Source organism: Mobula hypostoma, chromosome 24 (genome assembly GCF_963921235.1).
Source record: "Mobula hypostoma chromosome 24, sMobHyp1.1, whole genome shotgun sequence".
Taxonomy (NCBI): Eukaryota; Metazoa; Chordata; class Chondrichthyes; order Myliobatiformes; family Myliobatidae; genus Mobula; species Mobula hypostoma.
In genome coordinates, this window is record NC_086120.1 from 22,797,183 (window position 1) to 22,818,282 (window position 21,100).

General features: G+C 41.5%; 1 protein-coding gene across 3 annotated transcripts in view; it reads right to left on the reverse strand.

The window, feature by feature from the left end:
* ranbp3b (RAN binding protein 3b) overlaps positions 1-15,568 on the reverse strand; it is a 134,400-nt gene extending 118,832 nt beyond the window's left edge. For all 3 annotated transcript variants that reach the window (XM_063032521.1, XM_063032522.1, XM_063032519.1), the window contains exons 1-2: positions 15,532-15,568; positions 7,084-7,142 (exon numbers count right to left, since the gene is read on the reverse strand). In XM_063032521.1, the coding sequence (XP_062888591.1) occupies positions 7,084-7,142; positions 15,532-15,553 (81 nt within the window). In that variant the 5' untranslated portion in view covers positions 15,554-15,568. The remainder of the gene's footprint in view (positions 1-7,083; positions 7,143-15,531) is intronic.
* Between the last annotated feature and the right edge of the window lie 5,532 nt (positions 15,569-21,100).

Genomic DNA, 21,100 nt, shown 5'->3' on the forward strand with positions numbered 1-21,100 from the left:
ACCTATAATGGGGTCCCAAACATTTCCATCCATCCCACTGCCCCACCTACCATCTCCCCAAGTTCTCCTGCCCCCATCACACAAGGGAAATTTTACTGAAGCCTACTAACAGACAAGTCTTTGAGATGTGGGAGGAAACTAGAGCATCTGTGAGGAAATTAAAGCACAGGGAGACACTGCACATGGACAACTAAGTAACTGGAGCTGTCAGATAGCACTACTAACTGCTGTGCTGCTGCGTGCCTCTAACTAATTAATAGAGCACATAGATGGAAATGGGAAAAAAATTTAAAAGAATTAAATGCAGTAAATTCTCTAAAATTACTGAATTAAATAAAACAGCATATAATGTCAATAAAGATTTTACATTCATTGTACGTAGTTACAGAAACATAGAAAACATACAGAACAATATATGCCCTTTGGCCCACGAAGCTGTGCTGAACATGTCCCTACCTCAGAACTATCTAGGCTTTACCCATAGCCCTCTATTTTTCCAAGCTCCATGTAGCCATCTAGGAGTCTTTTAAAAGACTCTATCGTTTTCGGCTCCACCACCGCCACTGGGAGCCCATTCCACGCACTAACCACTCTCTGCGTAAAAAACTTACCCCTGGCATCTCCTCTGTACCTACTTCCAAGCACCTTAAAACTATGCCCTCTCATGCTAGCCAATTCAGTCCTGGGGAAAAGCTCTGACTATCCACACAATCAATGCCTCTCATTATCTTGTACACCTCTATCAAGTCAGCTCTCATCCTCCATCGCTCCAAGATATAAACTTGCTTAAATGAAATGCAGTTTCAAATGTTTTATTTATCATAAGATAACTGTTGCATTATATGAAAAGTAAACTAGCATGCAATTAAAAATGAACTATGGACTTTGTAAGATGGATCTCGAAGAGATTGGTCATTAGACTGGGTTAAGAAATTAATGAACTAATAAAAGTTAACCTCTCGTACAGTACATTCAAAGAGTTTTGTGTAATATTATCTTAAGTTAATTATTTGGTTTTTATTTAACTTGTCATAGCCGAGCTAAGTTTAAACAAGCTTGAGAGTCCCGCAGGTTTATGACCAGCAGTCAATTTCTGCTCATGAGCAGCAGCCATTTATTGAAATAAACTCTGTTAAGGGTTTGAAGTGGTTTTCACATGCTAAAGTTTTAACTTCATTTTACTTGGTTCTGGACCCACTGATCAAAACCATTAGAGGAGATCTTTTTATACTCAAGTTTTAAAGTACACAAAATTATGCTAAATGTCCATCTTCTGGAATATATTTTATTATTTGTTAATGTATTTGTGATAATATTGTTTTATGTTGTGTGAGAGTTATATGTACTTGTTGTGCATCTTGGTCCGGAGGAACGATGTTTCTTTTGGAGGTATACGGTTGAACGACAATAAACTTGAACTTCAATTACATTGGTAACCAATTTTTAGTGTCAATGTTGCCGTACAGCATGGCTGTTATAATTACTAACAATAAGGCAGCTATACTTCTTTTGCAACATAAGGCAACAAACTAGTTTTGTAGAGAGATGACAAGTCTTCATTATTTAATCTGAAGTGTAACTATCCTTTACAACGTACAACTCCTTACAAAAATAATTAAGACACACATTGCCTCCAATTCATGCCATTTCCAAAAAGTAGGGCAGTCAGACTTCTGTATAATTGGTCATGATTAATCAGAAGAAAAATCATCTCCTAGATTGTTATTTCTATGATCGAGAATAAAGAAATGGATTCCAGCATACAGATTGCCTTTTTCACTAGCAGGTATGAAGTGGCAGTCAGGAAGTAGCAGCACAGAAACGTGAATTTTAAACAGTTTGTTGAAAAAGTATCTTCAAGATGGAAAGGAGCAAAGAGAAAGGATGAGAAATGGCAAGAAATTGGTGTGGGAACTGGAATGGAGAATAGGAGCATTCCATTCCAAGCCTGAACAAGCCTTGTTATTAAAAAAGATTTAGATGTATAAAATCCTCCCGAACTTTACATCAAAAGCCTTCAGACTTCCACACTGCTATTCAAAAGCATTTTTCCGACATTACAATGTCAAACCACTTGAGACTTGGGGAGAGGAGATGGCGCAGGAAGATACAATCCTTTAGTTTTTCAAAAAAAAAGAACTGTGCATATGTGCAAGATATAAAGGGGCCACTTTGTTAACATTCTAAAAGCTTACAAAATACGGTTCTGGAACTTCATGCAATTGTAGTCTTTGGATACCATCTCCATCATAGGCACCAGCCTCCCCAGCATCAAGTACATTTTCAGAAGGCGATGCATCAAAAAGGTGGCATCCATTATTCAGGACCCTATCACCCAGGACATGCCCTCTTTTCATTGCTATCATCACAGGGGGGGGTACGGGAGACTGAAGATATACACCCAACTTTTCAAAAACAGCTTCGTCCCCTCAGCTTTCAGATTTCTGAATGGACAATGAACTCATGTACACTACCTCAATACTTTCATTGCTTGCTTTTTCCATACTTTTTCAAATTCATTTTTAACTATATTTCTTACTGTAATTTATTATTGGGTATTGCAATGTACTGCAAAACAACAAATTTCATGACATATGCCAGTGATATTACACCTTATTCAGATACTGCAAAAGCTTTTCAGTACAGTAAAACTCCGTTAACATTTGCGACTTTGGTAGTGCTGGATCAGTTGACTATTCAACACTCTTTCAATTGAATTGTTTTCTTTATAAAAAGATATTATACATTAGAAAAATATACTTTCCAGTGAGCATTTAGGTTTGCAACCGCAGGCACCAGTCAACTTCAGATAATTGGAAGGAACCAGGTCTTCAGCATGCAAGTGCATGGGAATAGTGAACCAGTGAGCACATCATTTTCTAACATCTGTCATCTTCAATAGTATCTTCTACAGGGATCACTCTCTAGGTGACTCTCTTATCTTCTCATCCTTCCTGGCACTTACCCCTATAAGCAAGACAAGGACTACACCTGCCCCTTCTCCTCCTCCCTCACTACCACTTAGTGCCCCAAACAGTCCTTCCAGGTGAGGCAACACTCAACCTGCAAATCTGTTCGGATTATCTACGATATCCAGTACTCTCGACGTGGCCTCCTTTGTATTAGTGGGAGATGACAAAGATTGGGGGACTGCTTTTTTCAAGCACCTTCGCTCCATCCATACAAAGGGCGGGTTTTCCCAGTGGCCACCCACTTTAGTTCCATTTCCCAGTCCAACATGTCAGTCCACGGCCTCCTCTCCTGCCCCAATGAGGCCACTCTCAGGTTGGAGGAGCAACACCTCATATTCCGCCTGAGTAGCCTCCAACCTGACGCCATAAACATTGACTTTTCTAACTTCTAGTAAACTTTTCCCTCCCCTTCTCTCTTTTTCCAATCCCCATTCTGCCTCCCTTATTATCCCTTTTCTTATCCTCACCTACCCCGTCACTTCTCTCTGCTGCCCCTCCTCCTTCCCTTTCTCCCATGATCCACTCTCTTCTTTCATTTGGTTCCTATTCTTCCGTCCTTTACCTCTTCCACCTATCATCTCAGTGCATCCATTTCATCCCCACTCCTCTACCCATCTACTTTCCTCCACATCTGGTTTCACCTTATCACTTGCCAGCTTGTATTCTTCCCAACCTTCTTATTCTAGCTTCTACCACCCTCCTTTCCAGTTCCGATGAAGGATCTTGGCCCAAAACCTCAACTGTTTATTCCTCTGCAGAGATGATGCCTGACTTGCTGAGTTCCTCCATTATTTTGTATATGTTAACTAGTGGGCCATATCTCAATTTGAAACCAATGAAGTTCCAAACAGATTTTTGGAGTTTTAAGGTATTAGCCTTTTGTGTTGCAAAACAGAAGATGTAGTTTAAAACAAATAGTTCCATTCTAATCATATTAATACTTCATAAACACAAGAGATTCTGCAGATGCTGTAAATCCAGAGCAACACACTAAGAAGGCTAGTGGAACTCAGCAGGTCAGACAGCATCTGTGAAAATGAATAAACTGTAGATGCTTTGGGCCAAGACCCTACTTCAGGACTGGAAACAAAGGGGAAAGATACCAAAATAAAAAGGTGGGAGGAGGGAAGGAGGACAAGCTAGAAGGTGATAGGTAAAGCCAGGTGAGTGGGAAAGGTAAAGGAGGGGCACCAGGTGATAGGCAGGTGAGAAGAGGTAAGAGGCCAGAGTGAGGAATAGAAGAAGAAAGGGGAAGAGGAAAAGAAAAAAATTACCCAAAGGAGAAATCGATGTTCATGTGATATGATTGGAGGTTACTTAGACGAATATGAGGTGCTGCTCTACCATCCTGAGAATGGTCTCATCTTGGCAAAAGATAAGTTCATGGACTGGTATGTCAATATGGGAATGGGGATAGTAATTAAAATGGTTGGCCACTGTGAAATTCCGCTTTGGCAGATGAAGCCGAGGTGCTCGACAAAGCGGTCTCACCAATGCAGAGGAGGCCCCATCGGAAGCACCAGATACAATAGATGACTCCAACAGATTCATAGGTGAAGTGTAGCTTTGCCTGGAAGGACACTTGGGTCCCTGAATGGAGGTAAGGGAGTAGTTGAATGGGCAGGTGTAGCATTTCTGTCGCTTGCAAGGATACATTTTGAAATAACTGACTTTTCATTTCTGCAGTCTCATCATTTCTTTAAGAAGAAAAGCAACCCCTTTCCTTTACTGATTTGCAAATGTTAACAAGGCTCTAGAACAGTTTTTAGTCCCCATCGTCTTGAAGAACTACTTACCACAATATTGGGAATATACTAGATCAGGTGCAAACTTCATACCAGCACACCTATGTAACATTGCACGTGATAATTGCATTTGCAACCATCAACACCAATGTTGCACATAAGTTTCAATGCTCAGCTCTTCAGTATTTAGCAACATCCTTTCTATAAAATGATTGCTTAAATCAAACATTAGTGGCACTAAGTATACACCATTTGAATGTATAACAGTTAAGCTAGTCTTAAGCTTTACCCGCAAAGTAAAATGAGCTCAATATTGAGTTTCATAGCAACACTAGTACTGATCATGTAATGCATTCAAATCAATGAGTTGCAATTTTAAAGGCAATTTTTATGCAATGAATTCACATTTTCTCAGGAAGAAAACAGCTCTAGTGATTGGTAACATTTTCTTACACTATAAAGAGCAAAAGGATAGCAAGGGACAAAATTGGTCCTCTGGAAGATCAGAGTGGCAATCTATATGCAAAGTTGGGGGTGAACTTATTAGATTTTTTTCTTTTTGCATCTGCATTTAACGGGAAATGGACACAGAGTTTATGGATGTGAGGCAGTGCAGCAGCAAGGTCATGGACCCTATACAGATCACAAAGAAGGGGGTGTTTGCTGTCTTGAGGCAAATCAGGCAAACCCCCAAGCCCTGACAATGTGTTTAGACCCTACGGAAGGCAAGTGCAGGAACTGCAGGGGCCCTAGCAGAGATACTTAAAACATCCTTCACTAATGGATGAGGTATGGAGGATAGCTAATGTTGTTCCATTGTTTAAGAAAGGCTCTAAGAATAAGCCAGGAAATTATAGGCTGTTGAGCCTGACATCAATAGAGAGACAGTTATTGGAAGGTATTCTAAGGGACCAGATATGTAAGTATTTGGATAGACGGGGACCGATTAGAGATAGTGAAAAGGGTTTTATGCACGCTAAGTCGTGCCTAACCAAACTAGAGTTTTTCGAGGAAGTTAACAGGAAAGTTGATGAAGGTAAGGCAGTGGATGTTGTCTCCATGGACTTTTGCAAGCCCGTTGACAAGGCCCCGCATGGAAGGTTGGTTAAGAAGGTTCAGTCACTTGGCATTCAAGATGAGGTAGTAAATTGGATTAAACATTGGCTTTGTGGGAGAAGCCAGAGAGTAGTAGTAGATAGCTGCCTCCCTGACTGGAGACCTGTGACTAGTGGTGTGCTGAAAGGACTGGTTGCCATCTATATCAACAATCTAGATAATAATGTGGTAAACTGGATCAGCAAATTTGCAGATGATACCAAGACTGGAGGTGGGGGTGTAACTGACAGTGAGGAAGCCTACCAAAATTTCCAGTGGGAATCTAGACCAGCTGGAAAAATGGGCTGTAAAATGGCAGATGGAACTTAATGCAGACAAGAGTGAGGTGCTGCACTATGGGAGGCCCAGCCAGGTTAGGTCTTACATGGTGAGCAGCAGGGCACGGAGGAGTGTGGTAGAACAAAGGGATCTGAGAATACAGGTCCATAATTCATTTTAAAGTGGCATCACAGGTATTGGCCTTTATAAATCAATGTACTGAGTACAGGAGTTGGGATGTAATGCTGAAATTGTGTAAGACGTTGGCGAGGCCTAATTTGGAGTATTGTGTGCAGGTTTGGTCACCTACCTACAGGAAAGATATCAATAAGATTGAAAGAGTGCAGAGAAAATTTACAAGGCTGTTGCCAGGACTTGAGGACCTGAGTTATAGAGAAAGGTTGAATAGGTTAGGACTTTGTCTCCTAGAACATAGAAGATTCAGAGGAGATTTGATAGAGGTATACAAAATATTGAGGGATGTAAATAAGAGTAGGGTGGCAGGGTGGAGCTATGTTTCTACCAAAGGAGATACAAGGCATTCCTTCCCTCCACTAGCCTGCAGGTCACCCTTGGGCAAGGTGTAGCACCTACTTAGCCCCCACCCGATCATGGTCATGAAAAACCATGGGAGCAGTGGATGGTTGTACGAGCAGCTGTCCTGATGCCCATCTTGTAAGGACACTGCCCAGAAGAAGACAATGGCAAACCACTTCTGTAGAAAAATTTGCCAAGAACAATCATGGTCATGAGACCATGATCACCTATGACCTGACACATAATGATGACAAAAGATAGATACATTTTCAGAGCAGTAGCTTAATTTGGACTTATGAGAATCCTTAGAATCAAGATGTCTGTTGAGTAAGGAAACTTCTAGGAAAGCTGCTTTGCACTTCCTATTCATAAAAGATAGCTGTTTTAAAATGTAAACTTTTCAATTGATTCACAAAGGGAAATATAGTTAAATTAACGTCAAATAGAATGCTTACTTTCTGTCCTTTCTCGTTTTTTTGGAATACAAACACAGGCGGTGCAATGGCAGGCTTTTCTACAAATAAAGAACAGACAAGAAATTAGTGTGTACATTTTAAAATCACAACTACTTTTCAGCTAAACAAATCTACTGAATAATTCAGCCCAATAAACTCATCTGCACTCAATCTTCTTACTGTAATCCATATTTCTTTCCTTCAGTTATAAACTACCATTCTTCACTTTCTCCCATACACACCCAATACTTGCATTAAAGTGGTACATTCTTACACATGAACCATTCCAAATGCTCCCTCTTTTCTCCCCTATGTTTTGAACCTTCCCTCACAGTCACACTTCCATCTCAACCATATAGCCCTCAAGCATTATTCCTTAAAAATGCAGTTTAACTTGCCTCATACAAGTCCCTCTCCAAAGAGGGGCTTTAAGACACCCTCTGCCACACATAACCAACTTGCACATTGTAACTTCCTTAGGTCCATGTGCACTATCAAGTGCACACATCACATTCAAATGCTTTGTGCTCCTTATGCCCTCTTTGACATGAACATACACGTACATACAAAAATTTAAGTATTCCCTTACATTTTAACTTGGCGCGCGCGTGCACACGCACACACACACACGCACACACACAATCACTTTTGCATTTTCACCCATACTCTGGATCCCTCACATCCTAAGTCAGTAATTCCAGACCAATTGCCATTTCCAGACCTAGTGCTAAATGCCAGCAACTACATTTGAAACTGGCAGCATCTGTCTGTGAGGTCCAGCCCAGTGCTCTTGTGTATACTTGCCTTGTGCATGTAAATGCACTTCAGCATTGGCACATGCTCACTCTCATAATAAATAAGCCTTTCGTGCTCACTCCCTTGAGGTACACTCTCCCATTCCTGACAACCTTACATACTTCTCCAACACACCCAACCACATTAATGAGATATCATACCTAAATTATCAATAATCTCACATGCTTGCACTCAATCACCTTACATGTAACTAGTGCTTGTGTTACCCCTTGCACAGACAATTCCCTATGCCCTCACTGTATATTTCTCACTTTTCCATAGGTTTCTCTTTACACTTGAAAAAAGAAAATGGCATGTAACTAGAGGGTTAGTAAAAGGGTATGAAAGAAAACACCAATTCCCTAAATACCCTACACTGATTCCTGTGACAAGTGCCATGTGGAAAGCACTAAGCAGACTGTTCACACTCACAGGTTTATGAGAAACCTATGGATATTCAGTAGATGAGTACATTCCTAATTAAGACCAACAGACTTGGTGCTAAGAAAACAAGAATAAGGATGCAGATAAAAAGTGGGGTTAACATAAAAGTTTAGCTATAGCATCATTAAATGGGAGGGTAAGGTCAATTGAGTATGCATGCTGCTTCTGAACCCGTCTGTTCTCTCATTACTCTGCTCATTTCTCATATATATTTGAGAAATGATTCTCTGATTCACATTCCTTTATGCAGTCTCTAACATACCCTCACATTCAACCCTGCTGTAATTCTTGCAAAAACCATGCTATTAACTCATGAATGTACGGAGATTCCATCTCAAATAACATCTACATTATTGAACACATACTTCTTGCACATCCCTGGCCACAAAACACGCACAACAATAGTGAAACACATGGAAATGACACATCTGGGTTCTGCTATCAGCTTTAAACACCTTTGGAAAAGGCCGGAAGTTTGCTGCTTTAATCAGAGAGTAACTGCAAAATAGTACAGCACAGGAGACTTCCATTCAGTGCAGTGCATTTGTCTTCATTTTTTGAAACAACTAATTCTTGTTTTTTTTCCTCATAGCCCTACAAATTAATATTATTTCATTATTTAATGAATTCCACTTTGCTGGCCTACTTTAGACATTTCAATCAGCTTTCAGCACTATATTCCTCAATTATAAGACTCAACAATTTCCTTAAGTCATCTCTGGTACTTTTATTACCTTAAGAGGCCAAACAGTTACTGGCTGTTTTGGCACAGAAAAGTGCTTCCCTAAGAGAGTTATTCTTAAAAATCAGTCTTTTGTTTTAAACTTCCTGCCCAGCTTCTCTCAATAAGTCTGTCATTTCACACAACATTTTAGTAAATCTTCTCTGTACCCTTCAAAACTTTGACATATTTCCTAAAGTACTGGGGACCCAACAATGTGATATAAAGATTGAGCATGACCCCATTTATGAAACCTGCTATTTTGCATGTATTTTCAAAACACTTCACCCTTCCCTCTACATTCAAAGCCTTGAGTATTTCTGCTCTGAAGTCTGTCCCATACGTGCTAAATGGCCTAGTTCTAATTTTAAATGTTTTCCCATTACAGTCAGAAAATATTCCAGTCATCATCTTTCTCTTCATCGTGCCAGTAGCTTGGTGTTCACTAACTGTCAGTCATGTAAGTTCCGGGTACTCAGGAATACCACTGCACTCAGATGTAGAAGGATCCTTCATTGCTGTTTCCGTCACAACTTGTTTTACCAGTCAGAGTTGTTAGCCCTCAGCTGAACTCTCAAACCTGGAAATTCCGGCTTGTCTGGCCTCTACCCTTTCACCTCTTTGGCAATGGATGACCCTACCAAGAGCCAAAGCATAAAGCCTTGACTCCAGCCAACATAGCTTTCCAGGTCATGGAGCTACGCAAGTCTCCAAACCTTCCAACAAGGTTGTGGTCCTCTTGGAGGTGACCTCTCCATATGGCCACACTACTTCTGTGAATGGCTTAGATGAGTCTTTGGTCAATAGCAAACACCCACCCCCCCCCCCCCGCCATGCCCCCCTCCAAGGATAGTGACTCTGGGAAACTTAACCTTGAATGTAAACAGTATGCAATTAGACTATCACTTTCTGGAGCCAATTATTGTCTGGCACTTTTGTGGCATATTACTTGTCACTTCACCCATGTCTGCATGTATTTTAGGCCCTGCTGCATGCAGGCAAGACTGTGTAATTGGCTTAGGATGTGCAATGTTCAATTCCAATAGCACCATTGTCAGCAATGTCCCACTTCTGATCTTATGATGGAAGTGCCTGATGAAGCAGCTAAAGATAGGTGGGCCTAGGACTCTTCACAAGGTATCTCTGAAATCATCTTCCTACCAGGAGATCGGCCTCTGACAAATGCAACCATCTTCCTTTATGCAAATAATGAATAAAGCCATTGGAGAGTTTTTACCAGCATGTCTTGATGCCACAGTCATTTAAATGATATCCTACTGTGAAGAGCAGTCAATCTGGCAAAAGCCAACTGAGCCATTCACAGGAACACACAAGGTGGTTTTGGTTTTGGGTAATTTTTCACACTGTTAGTAGATACATACTTCAGGATGCCCTTTATTGACTACAGCTCAGCATTCAATCCCATCATCCCCTCAAAACCAATTAAGAAGCTTCAAAACCATGGGCTGAATACCTCTTTGTGCAATTGGATCCTGGATTTCCCTACTTGTAGACCCCAGTCTGTTAGGATTGGCAACAAAATCTCCTCCATGACCTCCATCAATACAACTGCACCATAGGGCTCTGTGCTCAGCCCTCTGCTCCACTCACTTTACACCTATGGCCATGTAGCTAAGCACAGCTCCAATGCCATATTCAAGTTTGCTGATGACACCACTGTCATAGGCCGAAGCAAAGATGGTGATGAATCAGCATAGAGGAGGGAGATTGAAATTTGGCTGAGTTGCGTCATAACAACAATCTCTCATTCAAGACCAAGGAATTGATTACAGACTTTAGGAGAGGGAAACCAGAGGTCCTGAGCCAATCCTCATCACAGGATTAGAGGTGGAGAGGGTTAGCAACTTAATTTAAAGTGTTACTAAAGGACCAGTCCTGGACCCAGCAAATGCAATTGCGAAGAAAGCACAGTTGCGCCTCTACTTCCTTGGGGGTCTGCAGAAATTCAGCATGACATCTAAAACTTTGGCAAACTTCTATAGATGTGTTGTCGAGAGGATATTGACTGGATGCATCATGGCCTGGTATGGAAACACAAATGCCCTTGAATGGAAAATCCTACAAAAGGTAGTGGATTCGGCCCAGTACATCATGGGTAAAGCCATCCCAATCATTGAGCACATCTACATGAAATGCTGTCGTAGGAAAGCAGCAACCATCATTGGAGATCCCCACCACCCAGGTCATGCTTTTTTTCACTGCTGCCGTCAGGTAGACAATACAAGAGCCTCAGGACTCACAGCACCAGGTTCAAGAACAGTTACTACCCCTCAACCATCAGGCTCTTTGATAGAAGGGAAAAACTACACTCACGCCCTATTATTGAAATGTTTCGACAATTTATGATCTCACTTTAAAGACACTTTATCTCATATTTTTGTTATTAATTGCTCTTTATTTATACTTGCATTTGTACAGTTTGTTGTCTTCTGCACTCTGGTTGATCTTTCATTGATCCTATTATAGTTACTATTCTATAGATTTGGTGAGTATGCCCACAGGAAAATGAATCTCAGGGTTGTATATGGTGACATATATACTTTGATGATAAAATTTACTTTGAACTTTGAGATAGTAGTTTTGCAAATGAACTGGAACAGCTTGCTCTGGCGCAAAGGTCTTCAGTATTACAGTCAGGATTTTGCAAGGTACCATAACCTTGGCATATTGTATTCTCAGTCATTTCTTGATGTCACATGGAATAAATCAAATTGTCTGGAGACTTGTGTCCGTGATGGTGGGGATCTCAGGAAGAAGCGAAGATGTATCACCTACTCAGAATTTTTGTCTAAGTATCCTTGCAAATGCTTTCACCTTCTCTTGAACACTCACACAGTAGGCCCTATCATTAGACCCTGTTCTGTTAGCTGTATTTTTGAGATATGTCTTGTGCTTCTCCCAACAAATCCCCATGCCTCATTGAACTGAAACGACCCCCTGGTTTGACAGTGATGTGGAACATGCCAAGCCACATGATTAGCTTGTGCTTGTGTGCATTTCTGCTGCTGTTCACCACATAACATTCACACTCAGATCAGAACTGCCAGCTCTTTTTCTATTCCATTCCATACATGCAAAGCACCACAACACAAGACAGAGACTATCTGTGTGAAGATAAGATCATCTCCACAAGAACTGTACAGTTGCCATTTGCAACAACACCAGCATGAATTAAGATTGCTGCAGACCCAATCTGAAGCCATATCCTTTGGGATTTGGTCACCTTAATCAACAAGGGCATTATCAAGCCATTCCTGGTATTGCATATTAAGGTGCCCCAAAGTACATTGTATGCTCTTGCTACTTTCAGTACTTCTTCCAAGTGCTGCTCAACTTGGAAGACTACTGATTTGGCAGCTGAGCAGGAGGATGCTTCCTGGCCCATGTGTGACCCAATGGTATATTTCATGAGGCCTGGAACTAATGATAAGCTCACCTACTGATACCAGTCATATATGATTGTGCTGCCAATAGGACAAAACAGACTATGATGTAGGAGTCTAGTTTCTTGTCTGCAAAGTACAATTCTGCAAAGATGCAAAAACTTGGAAACTAGTTGAATAACAATCTTCCAATTATAGACATAGACATAGAATAGTATAGCACAGCACAGGCCCTTCGGCCCACAATGTTGTGCCGACCCTCAAATCCTGCCTCCCATACAACCTCCCACCTTAAATTCCTCCATATACCTGTCTAATAATCTCTTAAACTTCACTAGTGTATCTGCCTCCACCACTAACTCAGGCAGTGCATTCCACGCACCAACCACTCTCTGAGTAAAAAACCTTACTCTAATATCCCCCTTGAACTTCCCACCCCTTACCTTAAAGCCATGTCCTCTTGTATTGAGCAGTGGTGCCCTGGGGAAGAGGTGCTGGCTATCCACTCTATCTATTCCTCTTATTATCTTGTACACCTCTATCATGTCTCCTCTCATCCTCCTTCCCTCCAAAGAGTAAAGCCCTAGCTCCCTTAATCTCTGATCATAATGCATACTCTCTAAACCAGGCAGCATCCTGGTAAATCTCCCCCGTACCTTTTCCAATGCTTCCACATCCACTTCCATATCCTTAGATATGAGAGGAATTATTCTGCCTATTAGGCATCGAATACCTAATGTCCACAAGGACTTTGCAAGATTACCATACTAGCAACAATTTTGCAATTGCAAAACTCTGTGCTTGGTCAGACAAGCGATCACATTTTATTTTCTGTTTAAATGTGATAGCACTGGAAAAACTACATGGCTTATTCAATCAATTCATTAAGCATTTGTGTGTCAGCAATGTGGATGGTTCCTGGCTCAGATATAGGCTAGATTGAATAATAATGGCTGATATTCAACCAACATCTCACTCTCCCTGTCCAATGGGAATAGTAAACTAAGTGGTCTTTATCATAAAGTGGTAGTTTGTAATAGTCATAACTAGAACCAATTGGTTTCTCTATTCTCCAATGATTAACTGAACTGAAGTTTCACAGCAGCTGTGTGAGAATTGATCTCAGTTCTAGCCCTCCATGGCCTTCTAAATAAGAGAATAAATACTGCAACTGTCCAGTTGTCAGGTACCAGTCCCATATGCCAGGATAATTGGAAGATTGTGCATTCCCAATTTCAAGCCTTTTCTCAAGTTTTCTATATCCTGTCATGGAGTCCAAATATCAACCCACCCATCTGCTTTAGTCTGAATGGCAAATATACCTTATTCTCCATCATTAATACAACTTGTAAATAATTCAGGGCAAATCATTGATCCTTAGGGAACTCCATGTTACATCCTTCCAGCTTGAAAACGGCCATTTATTTTGACTTCCTGTATCCAATACAATAACTCATCTTCAATCCATGCTAAAACATTTCCCCCAATAAGTTCTCATCTTGCGCATCAACCTATTATGTAACACTTAGCCAAATGCTCTCTGGAAATGCAAATAACCAACATTGACAGATTCTCAAGCTACATCCCAGTTGTTAATGTATTTCCATTAGATTTGTTCTACCCAATATCTCTGCCAACTTCCCTTCTTCACTGAAGACCAATGCAAAGCATTTATTTAGAATTTCAGCCATGCTCTTTCGTTCTGTTTTAAAATCACCTACACCTTTCCTTTGATTATCCTTTTATTGATTAGGGATATGGTAGTAAACAAAACTACCAGGAAAAAAAAAAGTCATTTGGCCTCAAAAAGAACAGGCAAGTTCTCACAAAAAAATCTGAGGTCAGAATTTAACCCAGCCCACTGGAACCGATGTAGAAGTATTACCTACTGCATCACTGTTGCCCAATGGTGCAGTTAGATTTTCAAAAAGGAAGATGGACACCAAGTTAAGAGTACATGGAATATGGGGTAAATATACAGGCATAAACTTAGAATTAGTTAATATACAGAAAAAAGACAGAATAAAAAATGCTTTTGCCAGAATGATGTGCTGTATTTACTCAGGTATTTGTGGTCGGGTCCTAGTTGTGCAGAGTTTATACTCACCGTATAGCTGAAGAGGACAAATGTCATAATTTATTCAAACCCAAGATCAATAGGTTTCTATATATTTCTATGAGCATGGGGATCATGCAGGAAAATGAGCCAAGATAGAAAATCAGATATGATCTCAACAAATGGCAGAGCTGGGTCAAAAGGGTAAGTGAGCGAACATCTCTTCAATTATCATCATCCATCCCTTCCCTATAATCCTGTCCTTCAACCAATACATTCCTTCAGCACTTCATATCCAGTTCTCCCTGACATTAATTCCCATTCTACCAAGCCCGCACTCTTCCCTTAGCTCACATCACATGGCTTCCTCCTGTCAGACTGTCTAACCTCACCCTTCCCAGATCTAAATGACTCTTCTTCCAACCTAATTGTGGTCCTAAAGAGGGAAACAGTAATTTTTTTTCTGATACTGCGCCTTATCACAGCCTCTCCATCCTTCCTCTACTCTGATCTATATCACTTCACCCATTTTTTAAAGGTGTTTATTCTATCCCTTTCTCTCTCCTTATCAGATCTATCAACCTTTCCCCCGACTGCTCCCTTCTTCTTTTCTTCCCTAATCCATCACATGTCCCCCCCCCTTCCTTTTCAGACAAATTAGATGTCTCTTTCAGCCACATACTTTTGTCACCCAGGCTCTTTCTGTCACGTTTTATCCTTCCTATCTGTAATCTTCCAACCGTTTATTCCGCCCTTATCAAACCAATTATTTCTACTCATTTTTGTAACTAACAATTTTTGTGCTCGTCCTGTAACTCAGCGGGGCCTGGTTAGCCGGTGTTCTGTTGTGGGTGTGTATGCCCAATTCCTCTCCCCTCATATTCCCATTCATTGAGAATTGATACCGTAACACTCCTATCTATCACATAGATCGATATTTCCACCCTACAAACCCAGAATTACAAGGCTGAACATGCGCCTTGCTTACTCTGCGCCCCAAAGCACCGTGCCCATTTTCACTTGCTTACCTTCGTTTGCCAGATCCGCCATTTTAGGATTCTCCGCTTCCCCACAATACCTTGGGAGCGGAAGATAATAATGCGCATGCGATTTATTCCAGTCGCGCCAGTTTTTTTCATTGATTCGATGTGTGCGCGTTTCTGCAGACGCGCTCGGAGGGGGTAGACTGAGCATGCGCTGTCGGGTCTAGCGAGACCCCAGTGATGGACTTGTCCTCTGTTATTGGGAAGGTCCGGTTGTCAAGGCCAAGCACGACTTTAGATTTGCCATTGGGTCACCAGGCATGCCAACTGTATGACTGATGTCAAAACAAAATGTCATGTGTAAAAATGTAAATTAAGTGTGGATTGTCAAGGTCTGAAATGCGAAATGCTCGCCAGATCTCTCAGGTCGATAACATCCCTGGGGTCAATTGGCCTGAAATGGTAACTATTTCTTCATAGATGCTGTTACGTACAACCAGCTTATTCTAACTACGTGTGTGGGACCAAGGATGGGGATTTTTTTCAAAACGCAAACACGAGGAAATCTGCAGATTGCCCCCCTCCCACTTTCAAATCTCTTACTAGCTCTTCTTTTAGTTAGTCCTGACGAAGGGTCTCGGCCCGAAACGTCGACTGTACCTCTTCCTGGAGGTGCTGCTGGGCCTGCTGCCTTTGCCAGCAACTTTGATGTGTGTTGCTTGAAATTCCAGCATCTGCAGATTTCCTCGTGTTTGCAAAATCTGCAGATGCTAGAAATTCAAACAGCACACACAAAATGTTGGTGGAACGCAGCAGGCCAGACAGCATCCATGGGAAGAAGCACAGTGGACGTTTCGGGCCGAGACCCTTCGTCAGGATGACTGTGCTTCTTCCTATGGATGCTATCTGGCCTGCCGGATTCCACCAGCATTTTGTGTGTGCTGATGCGGATATTTTTCATGGGGACTTCTGTTTAAAGTTCAAAGTAAATTTATTGTCAAAGTACATATATGTCACCATATACAACCCTGAGATGCATTTTCTTGTGGGCATACTCAATAAATCTAATAACCATAATCGAATCAATAAAACACAGCATCAACAGGGTGGGCAACCAGTCTGCAAAAGATAAACTGCAAATACAAGAAGGAGAGAAAAAAAAATAATAATTAATAAATAAGCAATAAATATCCAGAATATGAGATGAAGAATCCTTGAATTAAAGTCCAAAGGTTGTGGGAACATCTCAAAGATGGGGCAAGTAAAGTTGAGTTTAGTGATCTCCTTTGGTTCAAGAGCCTGATGATTCAGGAGCAGGAGCTGTTCCTCAACCTGGTGGTGTCAGGCCTGAGGCTCCTGTACCCTCTTCCTGATGGCAGCAATGAGAAGAGAGCATGACCAAGGTGGTGGGGCTCCCTGATGATGGATGCTGCTTTCCTGCGAAGGTGCTCAATGGTAAAGAGGGATTTACCTGTGATGGACTGGGTTATATCCAATACTTTTTGTAGGATTTTCCGTTCAAGGGTATTGGTGTTTCTATATCAGGCTGCGATGCAACCAGTCATTATACTCTCCACCACACATCTATAGAAGTTTGTCAAAGTTTCGGATGTCATACTGAACCTTCGCAAACTCCTGAGGATGTAGAGGCTGTGTTTTCTTTGGAATTGCACCTGCATGTTGAGCCCAGGACAGGTCCCCTGAAATTATAATACACCCCGTACTGAGGAATTCAAAGTTGCTGACCCCCTCCGTCTGTGATCCTCCTGATGAGGACTGGCTCATGGACCTGAGAGTTTCCTCTTCCTGAAGTCAATAATCAGCTGCTTGGTCTTGCTGAAATTGAGTGAGAGATTGTTGAATTGACTTTATTATTTACATCCTTCATATACATGAGAAGTAAAAATCTTTATGTTACATCTCCGTCAAAATATGCAATGTGCAAATATAATTTATAATAAATAGTATGTACAACAGTACAATCAATATAACACAGAAATACAGTTGCGCCATCATGAATTAATCAGTCTGATAGCCTGATTGAAGAAGCTGTCCTGGAGCCTGTTGGTCCTGGCTTTTATGCTGTGGTACCGTTTCCTGGATGGTAGCAGCTGGAACAGATTGTGGTTGGGGTGACTCGAGTCCCCAATGATCCTTCGGGCCCTTTTTACAGAACTGTGTTTGTAAATGTCCTGAATAGTGGGAAGTTCGCATCTATAGATGCGCTGAGCTGTCGGCATCACTCTCTGCAGAGTCCTTCGATTGAGGGAAGTACAGTTCCCATACCAGGCAGTGATGCAGCCAGTCAGGATGCTCTCAATCGTGCCCCTATAGAAAGTTTTTAGGATCTGGGGGCCGTTACCAAACTTCTTCAACCATCCGAAGTGGAAGAGGCGCTGCTGTGCCTTTTTCACCACACAGCCAATATGTATGGACCACATGAGATCCTCAGTGATGTTTGTGCCAAGCAACTTAAAGCTGTTCACCCTCTCAACCTCAGATCCATTGTTGTCAATAAGAGCTAACCTGTCTCCACTCCTTCTGTAGTCCACAATCAGCTCCTTTGTTTTTGTGACATTGAGGGACAGGTTGTTTTCTTATGGCGTCGCTCAGCCAGATTTTCAGTCTTCTTCCCATATGCTGATTCGTCACCACCCTTGAGACGGCCAATGACAGTGATGTCATCAGCAAACTTAAATATGGCATTGGGGCTGTGCTTAGCCTCACAGACATAAGTATAAAGTGAATCGAGCAGGGGCCCAATCACACAGCCTTGACTTCTTGCACCTGTACTGACTGAGATTGTGAAGGAGACGCTGTTGCCACTCTGGGATCTGCAAGTGAAGAAATCGAGGATCCATTTGCACAAAGAGGTATCGAGGCTTGAAGCTTATTGATTAGTTTTGAGGGGATGGTGGTATTGAATACCAGGCTATAGTCAATAAAGAGCAACCTGATGTATTCATCTTTGCTGTCCAGATGTTCCAGGGGTGAGAGAAAAGCCAAGGAAATGGCATCTTTACTGGACTTGTTGTGCCAGTAGGCAACTGAAGTGGATCCAAGTCACTTCTCAGGCCGGAGTTGATGTGTTTCATCACCGACCTCAAAGCACTTTATCACTGTGGATGTAATTGCGACTGGAGGATAGTCACTCAGGCAGGTTACCATATTCTTCATCGGCATCAGTATAGTTGAAGCCTACTTGAGGTAGTTGGGTAACCTGAAATTGCTGAAGCAAGAGATTAAAGATCTCAGTGAACACTCCAGCCAGTTAAGCAGCACAGGTCTTCAGTTCTCTGCAAGGTACCCCGTCTGGGCAGATGGTTTTTGTGACTTCAACCTCACATTGGCCTCAGAGACTGTAACCACAGGATCATCGCGGGCAGTGGGAGTTCATGATGGTCCCTCCATGTTTTATTTATTATGTAAGTATTTTTTAAAAACTGTGGATGCTGGAGATCTTAAACAGTTGCTGCAAAAAAAGGAGCCAACGTGTCAGGCAGCATCTGTGGAAGGAGAAGCAGTTAATACTTAAATTACTGTATTCTCTTTCTCTGTTCTGATTAAAGCTGGACCTTTCATGAGAAGTACTACTGCTCCTTCCATCAGAATGGTTACTCAGGTTCAGTACCTGGAAATTAAAACAGGAAGTTCTGGAAGTACTCAGCAGGTTGGGCAGCATGGATGGAGAGAGAAACACAGTTAATGTTTGAAGTCAGTGGCCCATCATCAGAGTTTTCTGAAGGTGATGAGTGCTTCCACTTCTACCTCTTATTCAAGCAATGGATTCTAGAAGAAAATAGAAGCAGGAATAGGCCACCAGGCTCCTGAAGATCTCCCCACCACTCGATATAATCATGGCTGATCTCTGCTTGCTGTGTCAGTTCTCTGTAACCCTCAAATCCTCAATATCTAAAATTTTTACCTTAGCTTCTCCTTAAGTACATATCTGCCATGCTTGGGAGCAGAGAATTCCAGGAAAGAAATTTCTATGCACCTCAATTTTATAGGACGCTTATAGCTGTCCCTCCTCATTCGTGACCCTCTGATTAATGAAAACATCTCATCACCTACCTTGTTAAGTACCCCCTCCTAAAAACTTGAATGTTTGAATAAGGTTACCCCCCCCCCATTCTTATAAACTGAGGAATACAAACCCAACCTGTTGTGGCTGATGAAAACTGAGCCACATGGGAGCCGTAACTGGGAAATTTAAGTCTTTACTCACAGCAAACCGCCAGCAGAGGGAGGGTCCAGAGGATCCACGGAAATCTAATTCTCCCGACACAATGTTTTGTTCTTCTTCAACATAAATATGACAATGAATGGTTAACTGCAGTTTCAATTGCTATGATCACCTGCTTAACTTTAACACTTGGAATATAGGCAGACAAATTTACAGAATTACATATTTACAATGGCCACACATCCCAACTGCTATCTGTTCCAAAACCCAAACACTCAGTGGCCAGTTTACTAGGTACCTCCTGTACCTAATAAAGTGGCCATTGAGTATACGTCTGTAGTCTTCTGTTGCTATAGCCTATCCACTTCAAGGTTCAATGTGCTGTGCATTCAGAGAAGCTCTTTTGCACATTACTGTAGTAATGTATGATTTTTTGAGATACTGATGCTTTCCTGTCAACTTGAACCAGTCTGGCCATTCTCTTCTGGCCTCTCATTAACAAGGTGTTTTCACCCACAGACTACCGCTAACTGGATATTTTTGTTTTGTTTTTCACACCATTCTCTTTAAACTCTAGAGGCTGTTGTGCGTGATAATCTCAGAAGATCAGCAGTTTCTGTGATACTCAAACCACCTCACCTGGCACCAACAATCATTCCACAGTCAAAGTCACTTAGATCACATTTCTTCCCCATTCTGATGTTTGGTCTGAACAACAACTGAACCTCTTGACCATGTCTGCATGCTCTGATGCATTGAGTTGTGGCCACATGATTGGCTGATTAGATATTTGCATTGAAAAATAGGTGTACAGTTGTACCTAATAAAGTGGCCACTGAGGTTATTTTCCTTTTCGGTGCTTAATAATGATACCATGAATAAAAAAAACAAATAAGAAGATTAAATGACAAAAGAGGCCTGTCCTGATCTGTGCCTTAAGTGGCAGGGATACACCTTTACCAATGTGCTAATAGCAGGAACATTCAGTTATTGTCTTTCCATGTGTAGTTTCAATGGGACAGAAAATGTCCCACACCCACTGATTGGTTTCATAGACCACAAAGTATCAGTTGGAAGTTAAACTGTGTATATGTTTTATCTCCCGAAGACTGGTTCTCATTTTAGTTCATTCATAATTATGCTATCCAACACTGTTCAATCTCCAAATAATAATCCCTCACACACCCTCCCAGGAAGGCCAAATTTTAAGAAGGATCGAATTAAATAGGGCAGGTAAAATGTCCTTCACTTAAGATTCATGCCCCAGTTACTCATTACCATTTCCCTATGTGGATCTACAGCTACACTATTAATCACCTCTAACTGTAAGATTCCAGCAGACAAGAGGTACAGGAACCTTACATATATATATATATATATATATATATTTCTGTCAGGTACATGGGTTATGACCAAAAGAAAAATGGC